General features: G+C 57.2%; 2 protein-coding genes across 2 annotated transcripts; both read left to right on the top strand.

Moving 5' to 3' along the window:
• Positions 1-3,771, top strand: LOC138385040 (uncharacterized). The gene is given in 8 exon segments (XM_069470670.1): positions 1-134; positions 281-410; positions 1,441-1,480; positions 1,537-2,119; positions 2,363-2,486; positions 2,488-2,589; positions 3,164-3,240; positions 3,672-3,771. Coding segments are annotated over 8 exon segments (1,290 nt in total).
• A 3,329-nt stretch (positions 3,772-7,100) lies between these two features.
• On the top strand, positions 7,101-10,110 carry LOC138385039 (uncharacterized). The gene is given in 5 exon segments (XM_069470668.1): positions 7,101-7,211; positions 7,316-7,456; positions 7,948-8,085; positions 9,226-9,412; positions 9,566-10,110. Coding segments are annotated over 5 exon segments (1,122 nt in total).
• Positions 10,111-20,909: the final 10,799 nt, after the last annotated feature.

Genomic DNA, 20,909 nt, shown 5'->3' with positions numbered 1-20,909 from the left:
ATGAAGCCTGTCCAGCAATGCCTGAGCTCCATGGATGCCACAGTGAGCGTTACGCTGGCCCCGACCACGGACACGCTGTGTCGGCAGGAGCCAGCTCTGCAGCCCAGGCTCTGCCAGCGAGAGCCTGCTCTCCCGTGAGCTGGTGACTCTTCTCTTCTGCATGCAGTTTAGAATCCCCAAAGCCTGTTTCGTTTCAGCAATCTGGCCTTTTAGCCTCCTTGTGTTTGAGCAAGGTGGAGCCATAAGCTCACACTTCTGTTACTGTTCATCTCACTCCCAGGCCGTTTCCTGAAGCATCTGCGTCTTCCACCCACACGGCCCCAGGGTTCCCCATGTGGAGCCGCCGCCCGTTCCCTGCAGCCACCTCTGTGCCACAGCCGTCCTTCGCCACCGCCACCTTGGGGGTGCGAGTGCGCGACTCACTGCACTTAATTTAATCCATTTGAATTCAACCCACCCGGGTGGCCAGTGCAGACCACGTGGGCGGCACACGCTGCTCCTCAAGCGCCTTAAGTTTCCCCCAACAGGATTGAGAAGCTTCCAGGACAAGGAACTGGGAATTTAGACGCCCCGAGGCGCGTGCTCAGGCCCCACATTGCAAGGTCAGACGAACACGGTCATGGGAGACACCAGGAGGTGCCGCGAGGCTGCTCGCGTGGCACCGTGGGACTCCGTGACCGCACGCTGGACTTGCGGTGCTGGTTTTTGACTCAGTGAATTTTAAAAAATTCCCCGTGGGCGGCGTCTCAGTCTCCACATTCTCCAAAGGTCCCCAACACCCTTGAAGCAGGTGCCGTGTCCTCTGTCCCCTCTGCCCGAGTCCTCAGCCTGTGCACAGCAGGTGTCGGGAGGGTGGTCACAGGAGTGGACCAGCACACAGAGGAATCGTCACTGAACTAGGACACGGAGCTCCACAGGCAGGAGTGAGGCGAGGGCAGCGGGAGGAAAGTCGCTAATCGGTACCAGAACAAGGAACCACCGTGAGAACAGCAGTGTGGGCGGACGAGGTTTATTAAGGACTCAAGGGTGCAGCTCGAGCCTCACAGACACAGTCAGAAAGGGCAGGGCAAGCAGAGACGGCCTAGGGCTCGACCAACTCTTGTGGCAAAAGGAGCTGACAGCTCCGGGGCTCCCAGGTTTGGGGGCTCCACTGGCTGTCGCCTGCCCCAGCACAGGGGTCTCGCTGGCGTCCCAGGGCAGGCGGGGAGGAGGTCTGGGAGGTGGAGCAGCTCCAGAGGGCGCGTGGCCGGGAACCCCTCATGTCCCGGAGTCCAGGTCCAGTCAGAGCATGACAGGGTGCAGGGGCCGGGGCCTCGGAGGCTGGACATGGGGAGCAAAGAAATGGGATTCCTGATTCCCTGAGGACAGGAGACGCCTGAGCCCGCCAGGTGAACGGTGTCTGTCTCCTACACCAGGAGCACTGGGTCTCCCTAAGTGCAGAGATTCAGCTTCCACACGCTGGCTGACGAAGGCTCCAGAGGTGAGATGGAGTGGTCTTGGGGGCTCCTGCCATTGTCGGGAGATGAGGACCCACAGGGGACATCGAGGGCTGGGGCCAGAGCCTCAGATCTTGCACTGGCAGCAGATGGGGACACAGCAGCTGGACTGGGAGCAGGAGGGTTTGCAGCATCTGGACTGGGAACAGCAGGGTTTGCAGCAGCTGGACTGGGAACAGCAGGGCTGGCAGCAGCTGGACTGGGAACAGCAGGGTTTGCAGCAGCTGGACTGGGAACAGCAGGGTTTGCAGCAGCTGGACTGGGAGCAGCAGGGCTGGCAGCAGCTGGACTGACAGCAGGATGACCCACAGCCCCCCTTGGAGCCCCCACAGGAGCCACAGCCCCCCTTGGAGCCCCCACAGGAGCCACAGCCTCCCTTGGAGCCCCCACAGGAGCCACAGCCCCCCTTGGAGCCCCCACAGGAGCCACAGCCTCCCTTGGAGCCCCCACAGGACCCACAGCCCCCTTTGCCAGAGCTGGAGCAGGAACAGGCTGGCACACAGCAGCACACGGGCTTGCAGCAGCAGACAGGGACACAGCAGCTGGAGCCGCAGCCCCCACAGCCAGAGCCGCAGCCCCCACAGCCGGAACTGCAGCCCCCACAGCCAGAGCTGCAGCCCCCACAGCTAGAGCCGCAGCCCCCCTTAGAGCCTCCACAAGATCCACAGCCTCCCTTGGAACCCCCACAGGAGCCACAGCCCCCCTTGGAGCCCCCACAGGACCCACAGCCCCCCTTAGAGCCCCCACAGGACCCACAGCCTCCCTTGGAGCCCCCACAGGACCCACAGCCCCCTTTGCCAGAGCTGGAGCAGGAACAGGCTGGCACACAGCAGCACACGGGCTTGCAGCAGCAGACAGGGACACAGCAGCTGGAGCCGCAGCCCCCACAGCTGGAGCCGCAGCCCCCACAGCCGGAGCCGCAGCCCCCGGAACAGCCAGAGCAGCCCATGGTTCTCGTGGGTTGAGGAGGAGCAGGTGGGAGGAGCAGATGGGAGGAGCAGGTGAGAGGAGGATGCAGGTGTGGAGCTCCCTGAGCCTGGAGCCTTTATATCCCTGCCCAGGGGTCCTCGTGGCCACAGTGGCCCTTCCTTGTGTCTGTTTTTGTACTTTCCCAGGAGAAACTGTGTGTCATTTAAAATAACAAAAACATTCCTCTGTCCTTGTGACCCACTTCCTCCTGACAGGTTGCTCTGCTGTCTGAACCCTCAAGCCCCCTCTGCTCTGGGCTCTGGGGACCCTGGGAACAAGGTGAGCTTGATACATTGCTGCCGTGTCCAACCTGCATCTCCTGCTTTGGGGACTCCGGTCGGGTGACCTGCATTTGTGTTTCTTCCAGACCTGAGATATTCAGGCCCTGGCGTGGGTGCGTAGGGCGGTCACGTGGGGCTGAAGCCAGAATATTCTCCAGACTGCCCGCCTAAGAGGGTGTCCTGCAGGAGGGAAGGGAGCCCACTCATGGGCCCTTCTCCTCCCACCTCCTGTCCTTGTCCTCGACGTTCAGAGTTCGCTGCAAAGAAATCGCTGTGCGTTTCTGAGAAGCAGCCCTGGTGGTGTGGGCACAGGGCTGTCCCAGCCCCCTCGTGCGGGAAGCTCCGGGTCCGCGCTGGGCGTGTGGACTAGGTGTTCACAGCCTGCGCTCACGGAACCCTCTCCTGCCCTTTTCTCAGAGCGCAGAAATAGCCTGTTTAGTGCAGAAACTACGGAGTAACTCACCTGAGCCCAGCGAGAACGCGCACACCTGCAGGTTCCCGGCTCAGAGGCCAAGTCCTGCTTCCCCCCAGGATGTGCCCGCAGACTCTGGGACCTGGAGGGAAGGCCCCAGACCTTGGTCCTTGTGCTGCTCCAACCCCTGTGTCCTGCCTGGGGGGCCTGGTGCCTGGGGACAGGGCGGGTCTGCCCAGGATGGAGGCTCCACCCCCTCCTGGCAGTCTAGGGTCTTCCTGTCACTGCTGTGCTGCTCAGAGCCCGGCTGCTGGGGAGGGAGCCTGAGTCCTGTCGCTGCCCCACACTGGACACCGCGTCCCTTTGCACGGGCATGGGGGGCACCCGCTCCGCCTGCAGCACCGACCCAAGGACCGGTGACAGTGCAGGGGGAGGGTCTGCAGCCCCTTAGCGCTCTGTGAGGGACCCCTGGCCGTTACCACGCCTGTCCCCTTGGCCTTGTCTCTCCCCCAGCCCCAGGGTCCTCACCAGGGTCCTCCTTCAGGCCTCCCCGACTCTGCCCCCTCCTCCTCCGAGCCTCCGCTCTGGGGCCTCCTCGCGCTCTGAGAAGTGAGCGGTGGGAGAAATGTCATCGCATGAGACAGGAAGTCAGGCCACCCCCAGGGGATCACTCAGGCCTGGTGCCATCGGACACCCATCTTGGCGGCAAGGAAAAGAGGTTTCAGGCCAGGTCGGAGGGTGTCGACCCCCCGGCCATGCCGGGGCTGAGGCTCCAGCCTGCTGTTGCTCTCTGCATGCCGAGGGGCCGAGGCGGGAAGGCTGGCAGTGTGGACTTGCACCGCAGCAGGGCGCAGGGGGCAGGGGACACCCCCGAGGCTCAGAGGAGCCCCTTCTGAGTCAGGAGCCTTCTCCCAGGGCTCCCGAGTCCTTCCTCTCCCCGTGGTGGGCAGGTTCAAGGCCAGGTGCCCGGGACAGGCCCTGGCTCTGCAGGTGTGTGCTCCGTGTGTGGGTGGAGCCCGTCCAGCTGCCAGAGTGGACAGCGCTTGGGGGAGGGTGGGGGAGGGGGGAGGGCGCGAGCCCCTGCTGCATCCAGCCCCGCGCACGGATGGGCCTGGGCTGTACTGCGGGGACGGCTCACAGGTCCCCCAGGGACAATGACAGCCAGGGCAGGCTGGCTGTGGGGGACGGAAGCAGAGCCGTGGGCGCAGGCCAGAGTCAGGGGAGCCGCTGGCTGTGTGCGGAGAGGCCGAGGGAGGGGACAGCCCCTGCTGGGCTCTCAGGGGAGCAGGGAGGCGCCAAATCCCTCCTCGTGCAAACCCGAGACACTGTACACACGCTTGCGTTTGGAGGTCACCTCTCACGGCACGTTGCGAAGACAGTGCAGACCCCAGTGTCCCTCCCAGGCACCGTGGCCATCTCCTTTCCTTGGTGCTAAAGCTCAGCTACCCTAACGTTTCCCGTCTTAACCATTTCTCATCGTGCGTCCAGCTCCGTGGCCTCAGGCACAGCCACGGTGCTGCGCCGCCGCCGCCACCTGCATCTGCAGAGCTTCCTCATCTCCCCACACTGCAGCTCTGTCCCCGCGAGACACCAGCCCCCCTCCCCACTGTCGCCTCTTCCAGCACCCCAGCCACGCGTCCCTCCTGGGACCTGGGGTTGGGGACAGCACTGTCAACACCGCCGCAGAGCGGACGTGGGTCTCACCAGGGTTCACGTGCATGTTCTTAGGCATCGTTCCGTGAAATTTGGTCACATGTGAGGATTCAAGGAACCATCAGCACAGTCCCAACACTTAACTGTTTGTCACCTGAAAGAAACTCCCTTATTTTAGCCCTTAATAGTCAAACCCTGCCTCAGTCCTGACCCCTGGCCACCGTGCGGGTGATCTCAGTGTGGTGGTGTCTCAGCACGAGTGTCACATCACTGGGCTAGGACAACGGTGACTGTCTGAGATCGGCTCTTGCAGTCACGTCCCTGGGATCCGTCCGCACCATCAGGGATGCCTGTGGGTCTCCCGTTCTTTGCCAGGTGGCATCTGTCATGTGGATTCTTGGCAATTTTTGTTCCTTCCCCAGCCCCACAGAGACAGGGTAGACGGCCACCCCAAATTCAGCTGGGATGTCAAGACTAATGAAGCCCCACACAGCGTGTGGCAAGGCCTGCCACTCCGTGACAAGGCTTTCTGGTGGGCACAGGTGGCTCTGTGCGGAGCTGACGTGGCCGAGGAGCAGGGGAGCCCTCGGGCTTGGGCTGACGGTGGCTGAGGGGCGGGGGGCAGCCCGAGGGCTCCCAGGGGCTACCATTCTTGCCGGCACCAGAGGAGGGGCCCCGGCTTTCTTGTAAGCTTGTGCAGGTTTGGGGGCAGAAGCTGGGGTGGGGGGTGGTGGCTGGAGACTAAAAATCTGTTGGGGTCACGAGTGGAAAGTGAAGCCAGGCTCTCGCGGTGTGTGTGTGTCGCTCACTCACCGAAGGACGGTCGTGTTGTGTCCGATTTCGGCCAACATGTGAAACAGGCGTCCACACTTATGCACAGGTTCCTATGTGCACGGAAGTTTTTATTTCTTAGGATGCAAATACTCAGAATGTGACTGCTGGGTGGCATAGGAAGTGTTTGACTTACAGGACACGGCCACGCCATTTTCCAGAGTGGCTGGACCGCCGGGAGCTCCCACCCGCGCTGTGCACCCTCGCCAGCAGCCTGCGTTCCCACAGTCTGTGTGCCGTGCGTCCCACCACACCCTTAGGTCCGCACTGCCCTGCAGGCCACTGACGTGGACGCCCGTTCGCGTGGCTCTTCCGTGGACGTCTCCTCCCGTCTTTGCTCACCAAGTGGAGAGTGCCTCCCACCCTCGAGTCTGGAGAGTTCTTTCAATACTTTGGATCCAAATCTCTTGTTACATATGTGATTTTCAAATACTTTTTCCAAGTCCAGCTTCTTTTTCACCCTCTTAACAGGGTCTTTTCCAGGGCAGCACTTTTTAATTTTCACGACGTCCAGTTCAATTTTTTCTTTTGTGAATTGTGTCTTTGGTGCCATGTCTAGGAACGCCTCGCCTAACCCTGGGTCACGGAGATATTTCTCCTGTGTCATCTCCTAAATGTCCTATGGTTTTATGTTTTACATCTCATGATCTATTTTGAGTTACTATTTAATGTTAATTCAATTTAATGTTTGATATTAAGTGAATGAGGTTTGGGTCAGGCTTCGTTTCGTCCTGCAAACGTTCAGCTATTCCAGCACTACTGTGGGAAAGACCCTCCTACCACGGAACTGCTCTTGCTGTGCCCTGGGCGGCCCTGCGTCCTCTGCTCCGTGACGCTGGCCTACGTGGCTTGGCTTTGCCGACACCACAGGGTCTTGGCTTTTGGAGCCACACATTGAGTCTTAAAATCAGCTAGTGTTTTTTCTCTCTGTTCTTCTTTTTCAAAGTTGCTTTGGCTACTCTAATTCCTTTATCTTCTTTATATAAATTTTAGATTCAGTTTTTCTATATCTGCAAAGAATCCCGCTCAGATTTTGGTGGAAAGTTCTTTAGAACTATAGATCAGTTTGAGAGATTGGTATTGGTACTGTGTTTTGTCTTCCCATCCATGGGTATGGTGTGTCTCTCTATTTACATAGGTCTTTGATTTTTTAGGAACATTTTGTAGTTTTGAACATGCAGATTCCGTGTGTTTTTTGTGAAATTTATGCTTATATATTTTAATTTTTGCAGTGGGGGTAGATGATATTGTGGTTTAAATTTTGGTTTCTAATTATTCATTGCTGGCGTATAGAAGTGTGTTGTATTTTGTGTGTTGACCTTGAATTCTGCAACTTTGCTAAACTCAAACTCATTGATTAATTTCAAGAGGCTTTTTGGTTGTTTATTTTTGTTTTGTTTTGTTTTCCAAGGTTTATTTTTGTAGAGTCGCCAGGAGTTTTTACGCAGACGAGCGAGCATGTCTTCCCCGTGTGGGGTCCGGGAGCCCGGCCCTCCCAGGCCCCGGGCCGGCTTTCCCGGGGCTTCTCGTGCCGTGTGCCGCTCTGTCTCGGCGGACGGCACCGGATCTGTGTGGAAACTCACCCTGCAGACCTGCACATCTGCCCTGCCTCGGACGCCTCCATCTGGATGTCCCGTGGGGGCTGTGGCTGTGTCCTGTCCTCCTCTCCCCAGACTTGCATCCCCTCCCGTGACAAGCAGAACCGCAGAAGGGCCCTCACAGGCCCTCGTCCTCTGGAATCCTCCCCTGGGCCTGGGCGGACCCTGTGGTCGTGGCGAGATGGCACCGCTGTGGCCCTCTTCCGCCACGGCAGGGCATGTTTGCAGACATGGCCCAGGCCCCTCATCAGTCCAGTGACCCAAGAGGGAGATTGTCCTGGGTGGAACGTCCTGATCCCATGAGTTCTTACGAAGGGAGTCTGGATGTTGGCGACATCCAGCGTCAGAGACGTGTCCCTGTGGTCCAGGCAGGAGCGACAGCCATGCTGGGAATGCCCCATGGGGCCGCAGGGCAAGGGGCTGAGGCCTCCGGCAGCTGAGACAGTCACTGGCGCTGCACACAAGAAGTTGGGGGCCCCGGGCCCATAGCCACAGGGATCTTGATGCTTTAAACGACCTGGATGAGCTTTGGAGAGGCCCGAACTCCAGATAGGAGCCCAAGCAAGGCTGACGCCTGGACTGTGGCTTTGGGACGCCCCGAGGAGAGGACGCCGCTGCACCGTGCCTGGGCCTGGGACCTGCGGACACTGTGGAGTGATGCCTGTTGTGGGTTTAGGTCTCTGAGTTTGCAGTGATCTGTCACACAGGTAAAGAAGATGCGCCGCTCGGTGTCCCGCTTTCAGGACCCGCACCCTCCACGCAGTCGCCCAAACGGACCCCGGGAGCTTCCTGGACACCCTGCCGAATCCAACCAAAGCCTCGTCAAGCCCCATCCTGGGTCTCTGGTTGTCCTACTGCTCTGCCTGGGACGCTACCTCTTCCTTTAGCGGCTCAGCGATCCCGCCCCGCCCCGTGGAGCTTCCAGACACCCCCTGCTTGGGATCCTCCCGAGCTCCTCACGTCCAGAAAAAAGATGGAACTCCTTTGTGTGTCCCACGTACCCCTCCGCACGGCCCCCCAGCCCCCACGCATGCACCCTCCGTGAGCCGTGGTGTCAACAATGCCGACTCTGCCCCGTGCTTTGTGTGTGTGGGACGGCATGGGAAGCTCAGTGCACGGACCGAACACGACGCCAGGAGGCGGGCACATATCCCCATTTTACAAGGGAGGAAACCGAGGCCCCCAGAGGACAGTTAGCTGCCAACGTGTTGGTACTGCGTGTGGCACTGTCCCCAAGCCCCGCACACCTTCACGGCGTCCTTTACCTGAGCAGAGCCTCTCCCTCCACCCACTCCCCGCTCACCTCCCTCGGGGCTCCCACCTCCTCCCAGAAGGAGCTGGTGTCTCCCCGGAGTCCCCTCCCATGGTCCGGACTCCCGGCTCCGTTCCCTCATGGCGTGCACGGGGCCTGCACGCAGCAGTCTTGGACAGTGCAGGGACGGAGTGAATCGGGCGCCAGGGTGTAGGCAAAGCTGGTGGATTTCATTTATTAGACAGGAGCTGGAAAAGATTTACCATGAGAACTGTGTCTGCTGCAGAGGAAAAGTCTTTATTTTTGCATTTCACAATGCCCATTTGGGGCCAAAATATGCAGGGAGGAAAAGAAAGCAGGTGTCAGTCCAGTATGGGGCATGGCTGGGGAGGGGGGGCCACAGTCGGGGACGGCCAGGGGCTCAGGGGCTGGGGCACTGAAGAGGCTGCGGATCTGAAGACAGGACATGAGAAACTCCGCACTGGCCTCTGGGGTGGGGGTGGGGGGCATGGGGATGGGGACTTACGCGTCCCATGAGGGGTTGCTGGGCGCAATGCTAATGTCCTCCCTTTATCTGCCCTGCTCTGTAGCAGGACTGTGCAGTGCCCAGCTCTGTGCACTGAGGGAAGAATATTCTGGAGGGTAGGATGGGATTAGAGCTTCAGGGCTATGAGATGCACCTTGGAACACAGCTCGAGAAATCTGAACTAGATGGTGTTACCTGGGTCTGCAGTCAGAGCTCAGATCTTGCACTGGCAGCAGATGGGGACACAGCAGCTGGACTGGGAGCAGCAGGGCTTGCAACAGCTGGACTGGGAGCAGCTGGACTGGGAGCAGCAGGGCTTGCAGCAGCTAGACTGGGAGCAGCAGGGCTGGCAGCAGCTGGACTGGGAGCAGCAGGGCTTGCAACAGCTGGACTGGGAGCAGCAGGGCTTGCAACAGCTGGACTGGCAGCAGCTGGACTGGGAGCAGCAGGGCTTGCAACAGCTGGACTGGCAGCAGCTGGACTGGGAGCAGCAGGGCTTGCAACAGCTGGACTGGGAGCAGCAGGGCTTGCAACAGCTAGACTGGGAGCAGCAGATGGGGACACAGCAGCTGGACTGGGAACAGCAGGGCTTACAACAGATGGACTGGCAGCAGCTGGACTGGGAGCAGGTGGACTGGCAGCAGGATGACCCACAGCCCCCCTTGGAGCCCCCACAGGAGCCACAGCCCCCCTTGGAGCCCCCACAGGACCCACAGCCCCCTTTGCCAGAGCTGGAGCAGGAACAGGCTGGCACACAGCAGCACACGGGCTTGCAGCAGCAGACAGGGACACAGCAGCTGGAGCCGCAGCCCCCACAGCCGGAGCCACAGCCCCCACAGCCGGAGCCGCAGCCCCCACAGCCGGAGCCGCAGCCCCCACAGCCAGAACCGCAGCCCCCACAGCCGGAGCCGCAGCCCCCACAGCCGGAGCCGCAGCCCCCGGAACAGCCACAGCAGCCCATGGTTCTGGTGGGTTGAGGAGGAGCAGGTGGGAGGAGCAGGTGAGAGAGAGGTGCAGGTGTGGAGCCTCCTGTGCCCCGGGCCATTTATACCCCTGCCCAGGGTCCCATGGTCACTTCCCTGTTGCTATTAATGCCATTTCTTCAGGGAAATTCTGTTTTTTTTCCTTCTATGCTTTAAAATAACCACATAAACATTTTGTTCACAGGAAGCTCTGGTGTGTTTACTGCCCTGCATTCTTCCGTGAGACAGTGAGTCAGGTGCGGCCACAAGAGAGACACAGGAGAGCTCAGCGCAGCAGAGTTAATCTTACTCCCGGGTTCTGGACACAGGAGGTAGCACATACCGTGCCCTGGGGGACAGCAGGTGCTCAGGAGACGGAAGGCTGGGCAGGGCCACGCAGCAGCGGGGGCAAGCAGCTTGGACAGGCTCCTTGGAGTCGTTCTGGATGGCGCTAACCACGGGGGTGCCTGGCACCTGGCCCTGGGGGACAGGGGAGGGTTGAGGTGGGGCCCGGGAGGCCCGGCGCTGGGCTGGTCTGCACAGGGAAGGCAGGCTCCGGCCACCCCAGAATCAGGCAGTCCAGGGAGGGGCATGGCCTCTCCAGCCAGAAAGGGTTTTGAGATGCAGAAACACACCACACAGAGAAAAGCTCGGGGGGTGTGTGTATGTCAGTATAATGCATTTACCCTCCCACCCAACCTCAGTGACATTACTCCCCGTGGTGTTCCCGCTGTCTGGTGTGGCTGTGCCCATCCGCAGGCTCCCTCCTGGGCCCCACCAGGACCTGGGGACCTGCAGCCCCTCCCTCCCAGCCAAAGTGTCCTTGTGGTCCCCCGTGGGCTGGGCTGGAGGGACCAGCTACTCTGTCGTCAGCCTGAGCCCATTCCCGTGGCCGCCCTGACCCCTCTGCATGTGGGCTGGGGAAGCTCTCTGTTCACAGGGTCCAGACGCCACAGCGACCCAGAGTGTTCGTGGGAGGCTGCTACAGTCCCCCTCGGGGGCAATGAAGCTGTGGGAGGGGGTGGAGAGAGGAGGGGCCTGGCTGGGGCGGGGTCCCTGGGAAGCCTGTGGCCTCAGCCTCTCCCCTCCCCTCCCACTCCTCTCCCAGCTGTGGCTGCGCTGGGTGGTGTGGAGGGTAGGGGCATCCGAGCTCGATCGCCCACACCTGGACGCTGGGTCCCTGCTGCCGGGGAGTGGCCTTGGGCACGTTCCTCACCACCCTGCCTGGGCCTCACACGTGTTCCCTCCCTGAGGGTGGGGGACGCTCTGAGAGCCCCCAGTGCCAGGCAGCAAGCCCAGGACAGGGAGGTCAGTGGGCACACATGTGTGGCCAGCCCTGTCCCCATGGAAACCAAGCAGGTCAGCCTGCCGCCGTTGGGATGCACCGCAGGGCTGTTGGGCAGCCCTCTCGTGAGCGGCTCAGGACAGGCCCCCCCAACCCCGAGGACAGAGCACCTGGTGGAGCCTCAGGGGTGAACGGGGGGCTGGGGGGGCACCCAGACCGAGAGCAGGCAAGGGAAGCCGCAGGCACAGGGAGGGTGGGCGCTGTCCTGGGGGCCGAGCGCTGGCAGAGCCCAGCCTTGGGGACCAGAGACCCTTGCGGCCCCAGGCGCCGGATGCAGCTGGGAGCCCCGTGGCGAGGGGGTGATGCAGAGAAGGACACGGTGGCAGCAGCAGGGCGGCGGGAGGCCTGCAGCTCAGATGGGCTGGGCGCGGGCACGGGCGCGGGTGGGCGCGGGCGGCCTGGGTCTCGGCCTCGGGAGCAGGTGGGACGCGGCAGGACGGCAGAGAGGGATCCGGGGAAGGGGCCCCATCATGTCCACCTACGAGGCCTGCCACTGCCTGGCGCACACTGGCCCAGCCACAGACGTCCACACACACACATGCACAATCACACACTCAGTCACACACTCACATACACACAGTCACACACTCACAGTCACACAGTCTCACACACAGTCACACACACACAGTCACACACTCAGTCACACACACAGTCACACAGTCACACACAGACACATACAGTCACTCACACAGTCACACACACTCACACACAATCATACACTCAGTCACACACACACACAGCCACACACTCACAGTCTCACACACACAGTCACACACACACACACACAGTCACACACACAGTCACACACACATACACACACACAGTCACACACACAGTCACACACACATACATGCACACACAATCACACACTCACAGTCACACAGTCTCACACAGTCACACACACACAGTCACACAGTCACACACACACATACACAGTCACACACACATACATACATGCACACACAGTCACACATACACACAGTCACACACACACACACACTCACACACTCACACACACACAAGTCACACACATACAGTCACACACTCACACTCACACATACACAGTCACATTCACCCACACCCACCCAGTCACACACATGCTCACGCTCACATACACACACACTCACACACAGTCACACTCACACAGTCACACACTCACAGTCACATTCACATAGTCACACACACACACTACACACGCAGTCACACACCCACACCCACACACACACAGTCACATACACACACAGTCACAGGCTCAGACACACTCACACAGTCACATTCACAGTCACACACTCACACAATACACAGTCACACATGCACTCACACACTCAATACACAGTCACACACTCACACCCACACACACAGTCACACACAGTGACACACACACTCACAAACATACACCCCCACAACTTACAACACCCCCACAATCCCCGACACATGGTGGGGACCCCGTGTATTTTCTCTTCCACGTGGACCTCGGCCGCGCCTCTCCGTGCAGCTCTCCATGGCACATGCAGCCTCCCACGGGGAGGCGGCTCCAACACGAAGCCCCTTAACTGAGGGACCCGTGGGCACCGCAGCCCTGCCCGGCTGGCGCCGTCAGCAGTGACAGGCCCTGCAGCCCCTGGGCTTGACCGCTGCTTCCTGCGGCGGGGATTCCTCCCGTGCGTGTCGGGCACAGTCTGTGCAAGTCCCAGCAGCCCCCGCGCATGCGTGGAAACCCCGTCATCTCCTGGGACGTGCCAACGTCAGCAGTGTCAGCGGGCAGAAATCCAGGTGTTTCTGGGGAGCCGCGGGTGCAGGGCTGCACGGCTAACGGTTGATGTAGAGTTTCCCGGGCGGATGTCCCCTCACTCACAGGCTTCTGCGCAAACGCCACAGTGCCCCACGACCCTGCTCAGGCGGCCTGGAGCACACGTGCAGGTGTCACGCTGGGGTGAATGGCCCACGGCCTCCGACGGTAACACGAGTCCCTCGTGGCAGCCCCGCGACCCCGGCCGTGCAAGTGCAAGGAAAGGTTGCTGGGGTGCCAGTCAGCCCAGGGCACCCCCGGGACAGCATGGCGGTGCCAGTGGTCAGACTCTGCCTGCCAGGGGCTCTCCCCACCGCCTATATATAGACCATTAGCGTGGCACCACAGTCGCCCTTCCTGTGTCTCTCCCTGTCTCTCTGTGTCTCCCTGTGTCTGTGTCTCCCTGTCTCTGTCTCCCCCCCACCCAGTGTGGCCCCTGCTGTGTTGCTGTTTGTGTTTCACTGGTGTGTTTCACAGTTCGTGGTCTGTCCACACATCGGGGTTTGGCTTGTGGTCTGATGCCACGCTGGGTCTGTCCCAGACGTCTCTGTCCTGCTCCCTCGTTGTCTCAGGCCCCCACTCAGATGTCCCCGTGTTGGACTTTCCCTGCACGTGTCCTCGGAATCAGACCTTTCTGCCCTCGGAACACCCAGATGGGTGGTCGGCCCACTCGGGCTTGTGGTTCTGCGGGTCAGAACAGAGGCTCCAGCCTGGCGCTCGCCTCCTTCGGGGCCCCGGCTCTCTTCCCCTCCCGCACAGCACTGAGAGGCTGTTTATTTGCTTGTTTCTTGTGTCCCAACAAGGATGAAAAACCCAGGCCGAAGGCTCCGCTGGGGAGCACAAGTGTCTGGGGGCCGGGGGTGGCCAGAGGCAGCGGCGCTGCAGCTGGGCCCTTGTCTGGCCTGGGGGCGCTCCGGGGGGAGCCACCCGCCTGAAGCCATTTTACCCAGTGGTGCGGGGTCTCCGAGGTCAGGGAGGAAAGAGCAGAGCCAGGCAGTTGTCGTGTGGTCATCATGTAGCCCAAGAACCTTCCCTGCAGGACAGAAGGGGGTTTGTGAGGCACATGCCAGGTGCTGGGGCTGGGCTGTGCCCCTCCCAAATATGTACTGATGTCCTCAGCCCTGCACCGGGGACCGTGACCTTGTATGGAAATGGGACTTTATGGATATAACTAACACGAAGCCGTTAGGGTGGCCCCAAATCCAACAGGATCGGCGCCTTGTGGGAAGAAGGGACAGACACACGCAGGGGAGCTGGTGCCATGGGGACAGAGGCAGAGGTTGGAGCGATGTGGCCACAAGCCAAGGGAAGCCTGGGCCCCCGAGGCTGAGGGCCGGGTGGACGTTCCCCTAAAGCCTCCGGAGAGGACGTGGCTCTGCTCACACCTTGGTGTTCGACTTTCGGCCTCCAGAGCCGTGAGAGGAGAAATTTCTATCGTTTTAAGCCACAGGCTTTGTGGTGGCTCATTACAGCAGCCACAGGAAACTCACCCCTGTGCTGCACGAGTCGTGGGTGTTGCCCGGTGAGCCCCCGAGACACGGCCCCAGGGGACCGGCGCCAACACGAGCGTCCAGGCTGCTGCCTGTTCTTGCCTGTTTCCTCCCCGACTGCGATGGGACGGAAGAAATGACCTGTGAGACAAAGCCACAGATGTAGAAGCCACATTTGCCAGCAGAATTCACAAAGCCCCGGGCGCTGTGGTGACGCAACGCTCTCCAGAAAGGTGCTCTGAAGACAAACCTGGGTAGAGCACACAGCCCCCGTCTCTCGCCCGAGTCACTGTGCTCCTTACAAGGTACACGGCCCTGTCCCTGCCTTTTCCTGCACGTAAGACGGCGTCCGACAAGGCTGGTGGTTGTGCCCCCAGTCTGTGACCAGGAGTGGTCTCACACAACCCTGATGTGGCCCTGCTTCCTGCGACTCTGAGTCAGTGACCTGAGGAGCAGGTGCTGCCACCGCCTGTGCGCCACCCGGGGCCACCCGGGGCCGCCTGATGCGCTGCTCCTGGGCTGTGGGCCTCGGTGTGCCGTCCTGTGAGACTTCTACTGAAATTAAGTTTAGTTTTTTTTTAAGCCTGATTCTTTTTCTGTAATTGACAGTCATGGTGACCCAGAGGGACTCAGCATAAACTGCCTGGGACCATCTGGAACATGGGGGGGACCCAGTGCTCCAGCGCCAGCCCAGGTTTCAGCCCCTCCAGCCCCTCCAGCCGCAGAGGACCGGGGGTCCCTCCTGAGCAGTCTCGGACCTTCCGCGAGGTTGGCGGGCCTGAGCCATTTTCAGCTGGCTGGTCTCACTCCCTGACAAAGGGGCGAGTCCTTCCCGAGACTCTCAATTCTCCAGAGGACACCAGGAAGGAGTGGGCCTGTCTGGCCGGCGGGGCCGCTGCTTCCCATCTCGATTTGACTCACGGAGGGAAACAAACCACCCAGCACTGGCCCAACAAGGAGAACGGCAACCGCCCGCAGCAGCACTCAGCAGGCTTCATGTATGGCATGCATGTGTGACGTGCACGTATGTATGTACGACATCTATGACGTGTGTACAGAGCCTGCACGTGCAAGTGCCCCCCTGGATGGGAGGGGTGGGCTGAAGGAGATTTAACCCTGAAATGGCCAAGGTGGGATCCGCAAACATTAAGCAAGCCAGGATTTCTGGGACTCCAGCTGCCTACGCGTTGCGGCTTGTTCTTGTGCACATTTTAAACCGACAGGCAAATTATAGCGAAAAAATTCAGAGCCCAGATGGTCCAGCTGCAACTATAGAGTTAAAATGTAAAGTCTTCTAAGTTCTCTCTCAACTCTATTTCTGTCTATGTCAAATCTGCTGACTTTTCTACTGGTGTGGAGGTAAAACTCACTGTGGTATTACTAATTCAAGGTTACTTGGAGACTTTGTTTTTCTTATACACTTTAGTCACTTCTAGCCAAAATGTAAACATTGAAAATTTAACCCTAAACTCATTTGAAATGGAAGGAAAAAAAGGTAAATGAGGTTTTTAAAATCAAAACCATAGAAAGTGCTTTACCCAAAATTTTGGTTCATGGACTTCACCTTATTACCCATCCAGACAGATAAAATTTAGCAGTGTGAACAGGTCCCGATTTTGTCAGAAATAATTTGGACCCAGCTGTCTTTTATAAGCCAGTGAGTTTGTATTACTATTTCATGGCTAAAATTCAAAAATGAATAAGGTGTGTATGTTTAGATGTGTTTACATATATGTACAAGTATCGTCATATGTTGTGTCTACACAGTACCACATTAACTTATAAATAAATGAGTGCTCATAAATTATCCCAAATACTTTCCATGTTCACATGATTTTTAAGTAAATTTTTAAAAAATGAAATAGCTTTAAAATCATTGATAAAAACTGAAACATCCTCAAAATTGTCAGCACACATTGTTACCTGGGTTTACTTACCAGATAGTTTTATATTTGTCTCTGCTATCTTAAGGAGTCAGGGTTTGGCATGAAGATTATAAAGCTATAAACCCAGCTAAAACCAGAATGATCTTTGTGTAATTTTTGATAAGTGAGACGAATTTATCACCGTTGGTTTAATGAAAATGGCTGTATCTTTGCGTGATTCGCAGATATCACACATTTAGCTCCAAGGACCTTCCTTAGGTGAACACTGAACATTCACAGGCTATAAAAGTGGTTTACAGGGAAATAAATGACTTGAAATGATGACTAGCTTTGTCTACTATCTCCGTTTTCGTAAATAATCTATGTAAACTGTTAAAAATAAATAAATTAGGTAAATGTAAATAGGACAAATGCTTATAAATGAACTTTTCATATAATTTGAAATCTTGAAGTTATGATAAATTAAAAACATTCATTCAATATCTGAGTCATGTCCAACAGGAAATGACGTTCCGGATGTTAAAAGGAAACATGTTCCTGGAAATTATAAAATGGTTCTCATCTATAAAATACTGACATCAAGATCTTGCTCCCTAGGTTTTCACCAAAATTTAAGGTTACCAGGAATAAGAATTACAATTCTTAATACAGATAATTCTAGATGCAAAGTATGCCAAAATGAGATGTGTTTTTAATGAGAAAAAAATTATAAGAAAGGCACAAAAATGTGTTCCTTATTGAGAAAAAGCATTATTTTGTTTAATTCCAAGGTTATTCAACACGTGGACTTAGGAAGGAGACACGAAGCCAGAAGGGAGCAGCGAGCGGAGAGAGGCGGAGAAAGTCACGGCCATGAGGATGTAAGTGTGGTAAGAACGGTAAAAATGGAAAGAGAATAATTTTGTGTGAGAAAGAACCGTAGACGGTAAATGTCTGTCCTGGAGTAACACGACTGGCTATTTAAGGAGGAAGCGGACAAAGCACAAGGCCGCCTGTCGGAGACGGTGGCGGGCGCGATCCTGCGCGCTGGGCTCGTCCTGGCGGGTCTCAGTCGCTCCGCCCGCTCGAGGTACCCGCGTCCTCGCTCAGTCCCTTTATAACGCTACGTGCGCTCGGGACCTCGGGCGCGCTCTCCCTGCGTCTGATCAGTTCCGGCAGCGCCGTCGGGTTTCACTTCCGGGTTACCCAGCCGGGCCTCCGGCGAGGAGCCCCTGCCCGGCTGCGGCAGGGTTCTTTACCTCTAGGCTACTGGCCCGAAAAACAAAGATTTTATGTTTTAGGAGGATAATTCCTGTGTTGTCTCTATTAGGTTTTTGATTCCTTAGGGAAACGGAGCTTTAAAAGGCTGCGGTTTGACACCCCCGCAACTTTCAGTCCGGCCGCGTGAACGACCGTATTTCACAGCGCTCCGTGACTTCGGATCGAGCGCTTCGCGTCTTTTGACCATCTTTGCTAGGGTTCCCCCGGATCAGAATTCTAAATTCAGTCTTTTTAGATTAAATGATTATATTTACTTGATAAAATTGTATAGGAAGCACTGTCAAATGGAAGAGGATAGCAGCTACTCCTTGAGTTACAGTTACTGGTGTGTGATTGATATAAATGTTCAAAACATGTATAAATTCATCAAAGTATGTTATCATAATTTTGATTGTTATGTTAAATCGTTTCTAAAATTATATTGATGTGGATATGTTATTAATGTGAGTGTTCTAAAGATTGTATAAAATTTATAAAAGTCTGATGACCCTGATGTGACGCTGTCAGTCATAGTTCTGGTTGTTGTGTTAAAATGCTTCACGTAACAGAAACAACTAAATTTCCTTATCAATTGAAAGCTCCCAGCAAATTTTAACCATGGCTATTGTAAGTTTTCTACCCACAGTATTGTTCTAAATTCTTCTCTAAAAACATTTGCAATTAGCTCTAGTCCAAAATTGCATTTCATGGAAAAGACTCTAATTAAAGTATACATACAAGGGGGAAAAATAATACAATTAATAAAAGAATACACAAATGCATGTTCTGGTATTGTTAAACGGTTGTGATGTCTTTTTCGACCTGTAACTCACTTTGACACTATTAAGTGTGCCGTGCTACGTACAATCTGTAGTAGCCTCGTGATCGTCCTGTTGAGGGGTCGTGTTGGGTACAGGAAAAGGCAACGTCTGGGGAACCCGGATCATGCTAATTAGAAAATCAGGTGGGATTTAAAGAGTGTCTTCCAGTAAACGGGCAAGTGTGCTCGTGGCGCCCGGCACCCATCCCCCACGACCACAGTGAAGGCTGTCGGCCTCCTGGGAGAGCCTTCCTGCCCACGGGGGACCACGAGCTTTGGTCTTGTAAGTGCAACCTGACAATACATTTACCACCAAAAGGGACAATTTGTGAGACAAGATAGCACAAGTAAGAAGCCATGTTTCCTCGTTTCTGCTTGAAGCCCCAGCTCTGACCATGTGCAGCTCTCCAGAAAGACACTTTGAAGACAGGACAGAGCACACGGCCCCATGTCTCTTGCCCTGGTCACCGTATTCCTTAAAGGACACAGGACCGTTGTCCTCACCTTTTCCTACCCTGGAGACGAGGTCCAATGGGCGAGGGGTCCTGCCTCCGTAACTTCTAACCGGATGTAGTCTCACTCCCATGCCTGATGTGACTCTGCTTTTGCGAGCCGTCTGAGCAAGCGATGAGGCGGTGCCACCTGTGTGCTCCCAGAGCAGCCCGACAGGGCCTCTCCGAAGGGCTGCTCCCAGGCCCTGTGCCTCCATCTGTGGTCCTCAGCAAGACTTCTAAATAAAGCTAAGCTTGATTCTTTAAAACTAGATTTTTTTCTTTAGTCGATGCAACTCAACATAGAAGTCTGGAAGAAAGACGTTTCCAAAAGGCCAGCTCCAGAATGGGGTGACTAGTGGGCTGTCATAGCAGAAGGGGGGGGCGTTGCCCCAGAGAACTCATCCTCTACTGAGGCTTTGCCGGGGGGCACACGGCAGGGAAGGCTCCTTACCCATCCAGGGTCACTGAATCCTGGAGCTGCCCCGGGAGACCTGCAGCCACTATACTGTCCTCCCCACTCTCCCTGGAGGGCCCCCCCGGGACGCAGTGTGGCCGGACCCTTCAGATGGACGGTCCTGAGTGCTCTTCCTGGTGAGAAGGGTGTGACAGTAATTCAGGGTTCTCGGAGGAGGACCTCGAGCAGGTCACTGCCTCTCCCAGCACCCAGTGTCCTGGGTCCCGGGAAGGCTACATGGTGGGGGGGTGAAGAAGTCTCCATGGGCCTCAGAACGTGACAGCTTCTGCCTTTGCCTCTGTGGGCGTGTCCCTCGGCCCCCTGCACTCTCAGGCAGCCTTCGTGCCTCCGCGGGTCCCACTGCCCTGCTGGGTCTGAGCCCCTCGGGGAGGGTCTGGGGTCTTCCTCGGCTGCCGGGTTTTTCACCTGTGGAAGCCTTGCTCCCGGTCTCCCCGATCACATAGCTACCTGCTCCTCTTCTATGAATGTGATGCTTTCTAAAATCTCTGTTTGCAGACTGAAAGGAGCCACTGGGGTTGGCGTGTGTATATGGATGTAGAACTGTACACACGTGCAAAGGAGCTGGCCATTCGATCGTGGCCCTGGGGAGCGAGCTACCTGGGGCTCGGCGGGCTGGAGACACGGCGAGGTCTCCGTGCTAGTCTCGAGGCAGACCTTCTTTCCTGGGGACACTCACCTACCCTGAGCCCCGCCGCGGAGTGCAAGAGGCCGGCTGACGGCACAGAGGGCAGTCTGCCTCGCTTGAGGTTTGCCGCTGGAAATGTTACTCCCATCTGCAAAATGCCTTCATGGCCACAGCTGGATGAGTGTTTGACCAAACAGCTGGGCAGCATAGCCTGGCCACGGTGACACTCGAAAATCACCACAGCAGGGCATGTTCCAGCCGCTCCCTGCCCCTGCAGGGGCACTCTGAGACGGGTCTGTTCCTGGGCTACAAGATGGGGCAGAGCTTCCCATACCGTCTGGAGACTGGGCTTTTGTTCACACACACACACCCACACACACACACACACACCACCCCACCACCACCACCACCCTCACTCCCTGGTGAACCCCAGGGGCCCCTCGAGCAGAGCAGACATGCCCAGGCGGGTCCAGAACCTTTTCACGGCAAGCCCCTCCCCCGTGCATATTTTGGGGTACAGACAGACACCTCCTGATCTGAACTCTAGTATGACAGGTGCCCACCGCCCACTGCCAGGCACTCGGCAGTGCTGGAAAGTGTGGCAGTCCTGGGGGAACCTGCTCAGTGGAGGAGCCGGTGGGGAAAGAACCTCACAGAGAAGAGGGCTTGAGAGGGGGTGTCTTTATTCAGAGGGTCACAGAGACCAGCTGGGCTCTGGCAGATGCTGAATAACAGAATGTTCTGGGGAAGATGACCAGGACACAGG

The sequence above is a fragment of the Eulemur rufifrons genome, chromosome 6, assembly GCF_041146395.1.
Source record: "Eulemur rufifrons isolate Redbay chromosome 6, OSU_ERuf_1, whole genome shotgun sequence".
NCBI lineage: Eukaryota > Metazoa > Chordata > Mammalia > Primates > Lemuridae > Eulemur > Eulemur rufifrons.
The sequence above is the reverse complement of the archived record's forward strand: the minus strand, read 5'-3'. Positions and strand labels throughout refer to the sequence as shown.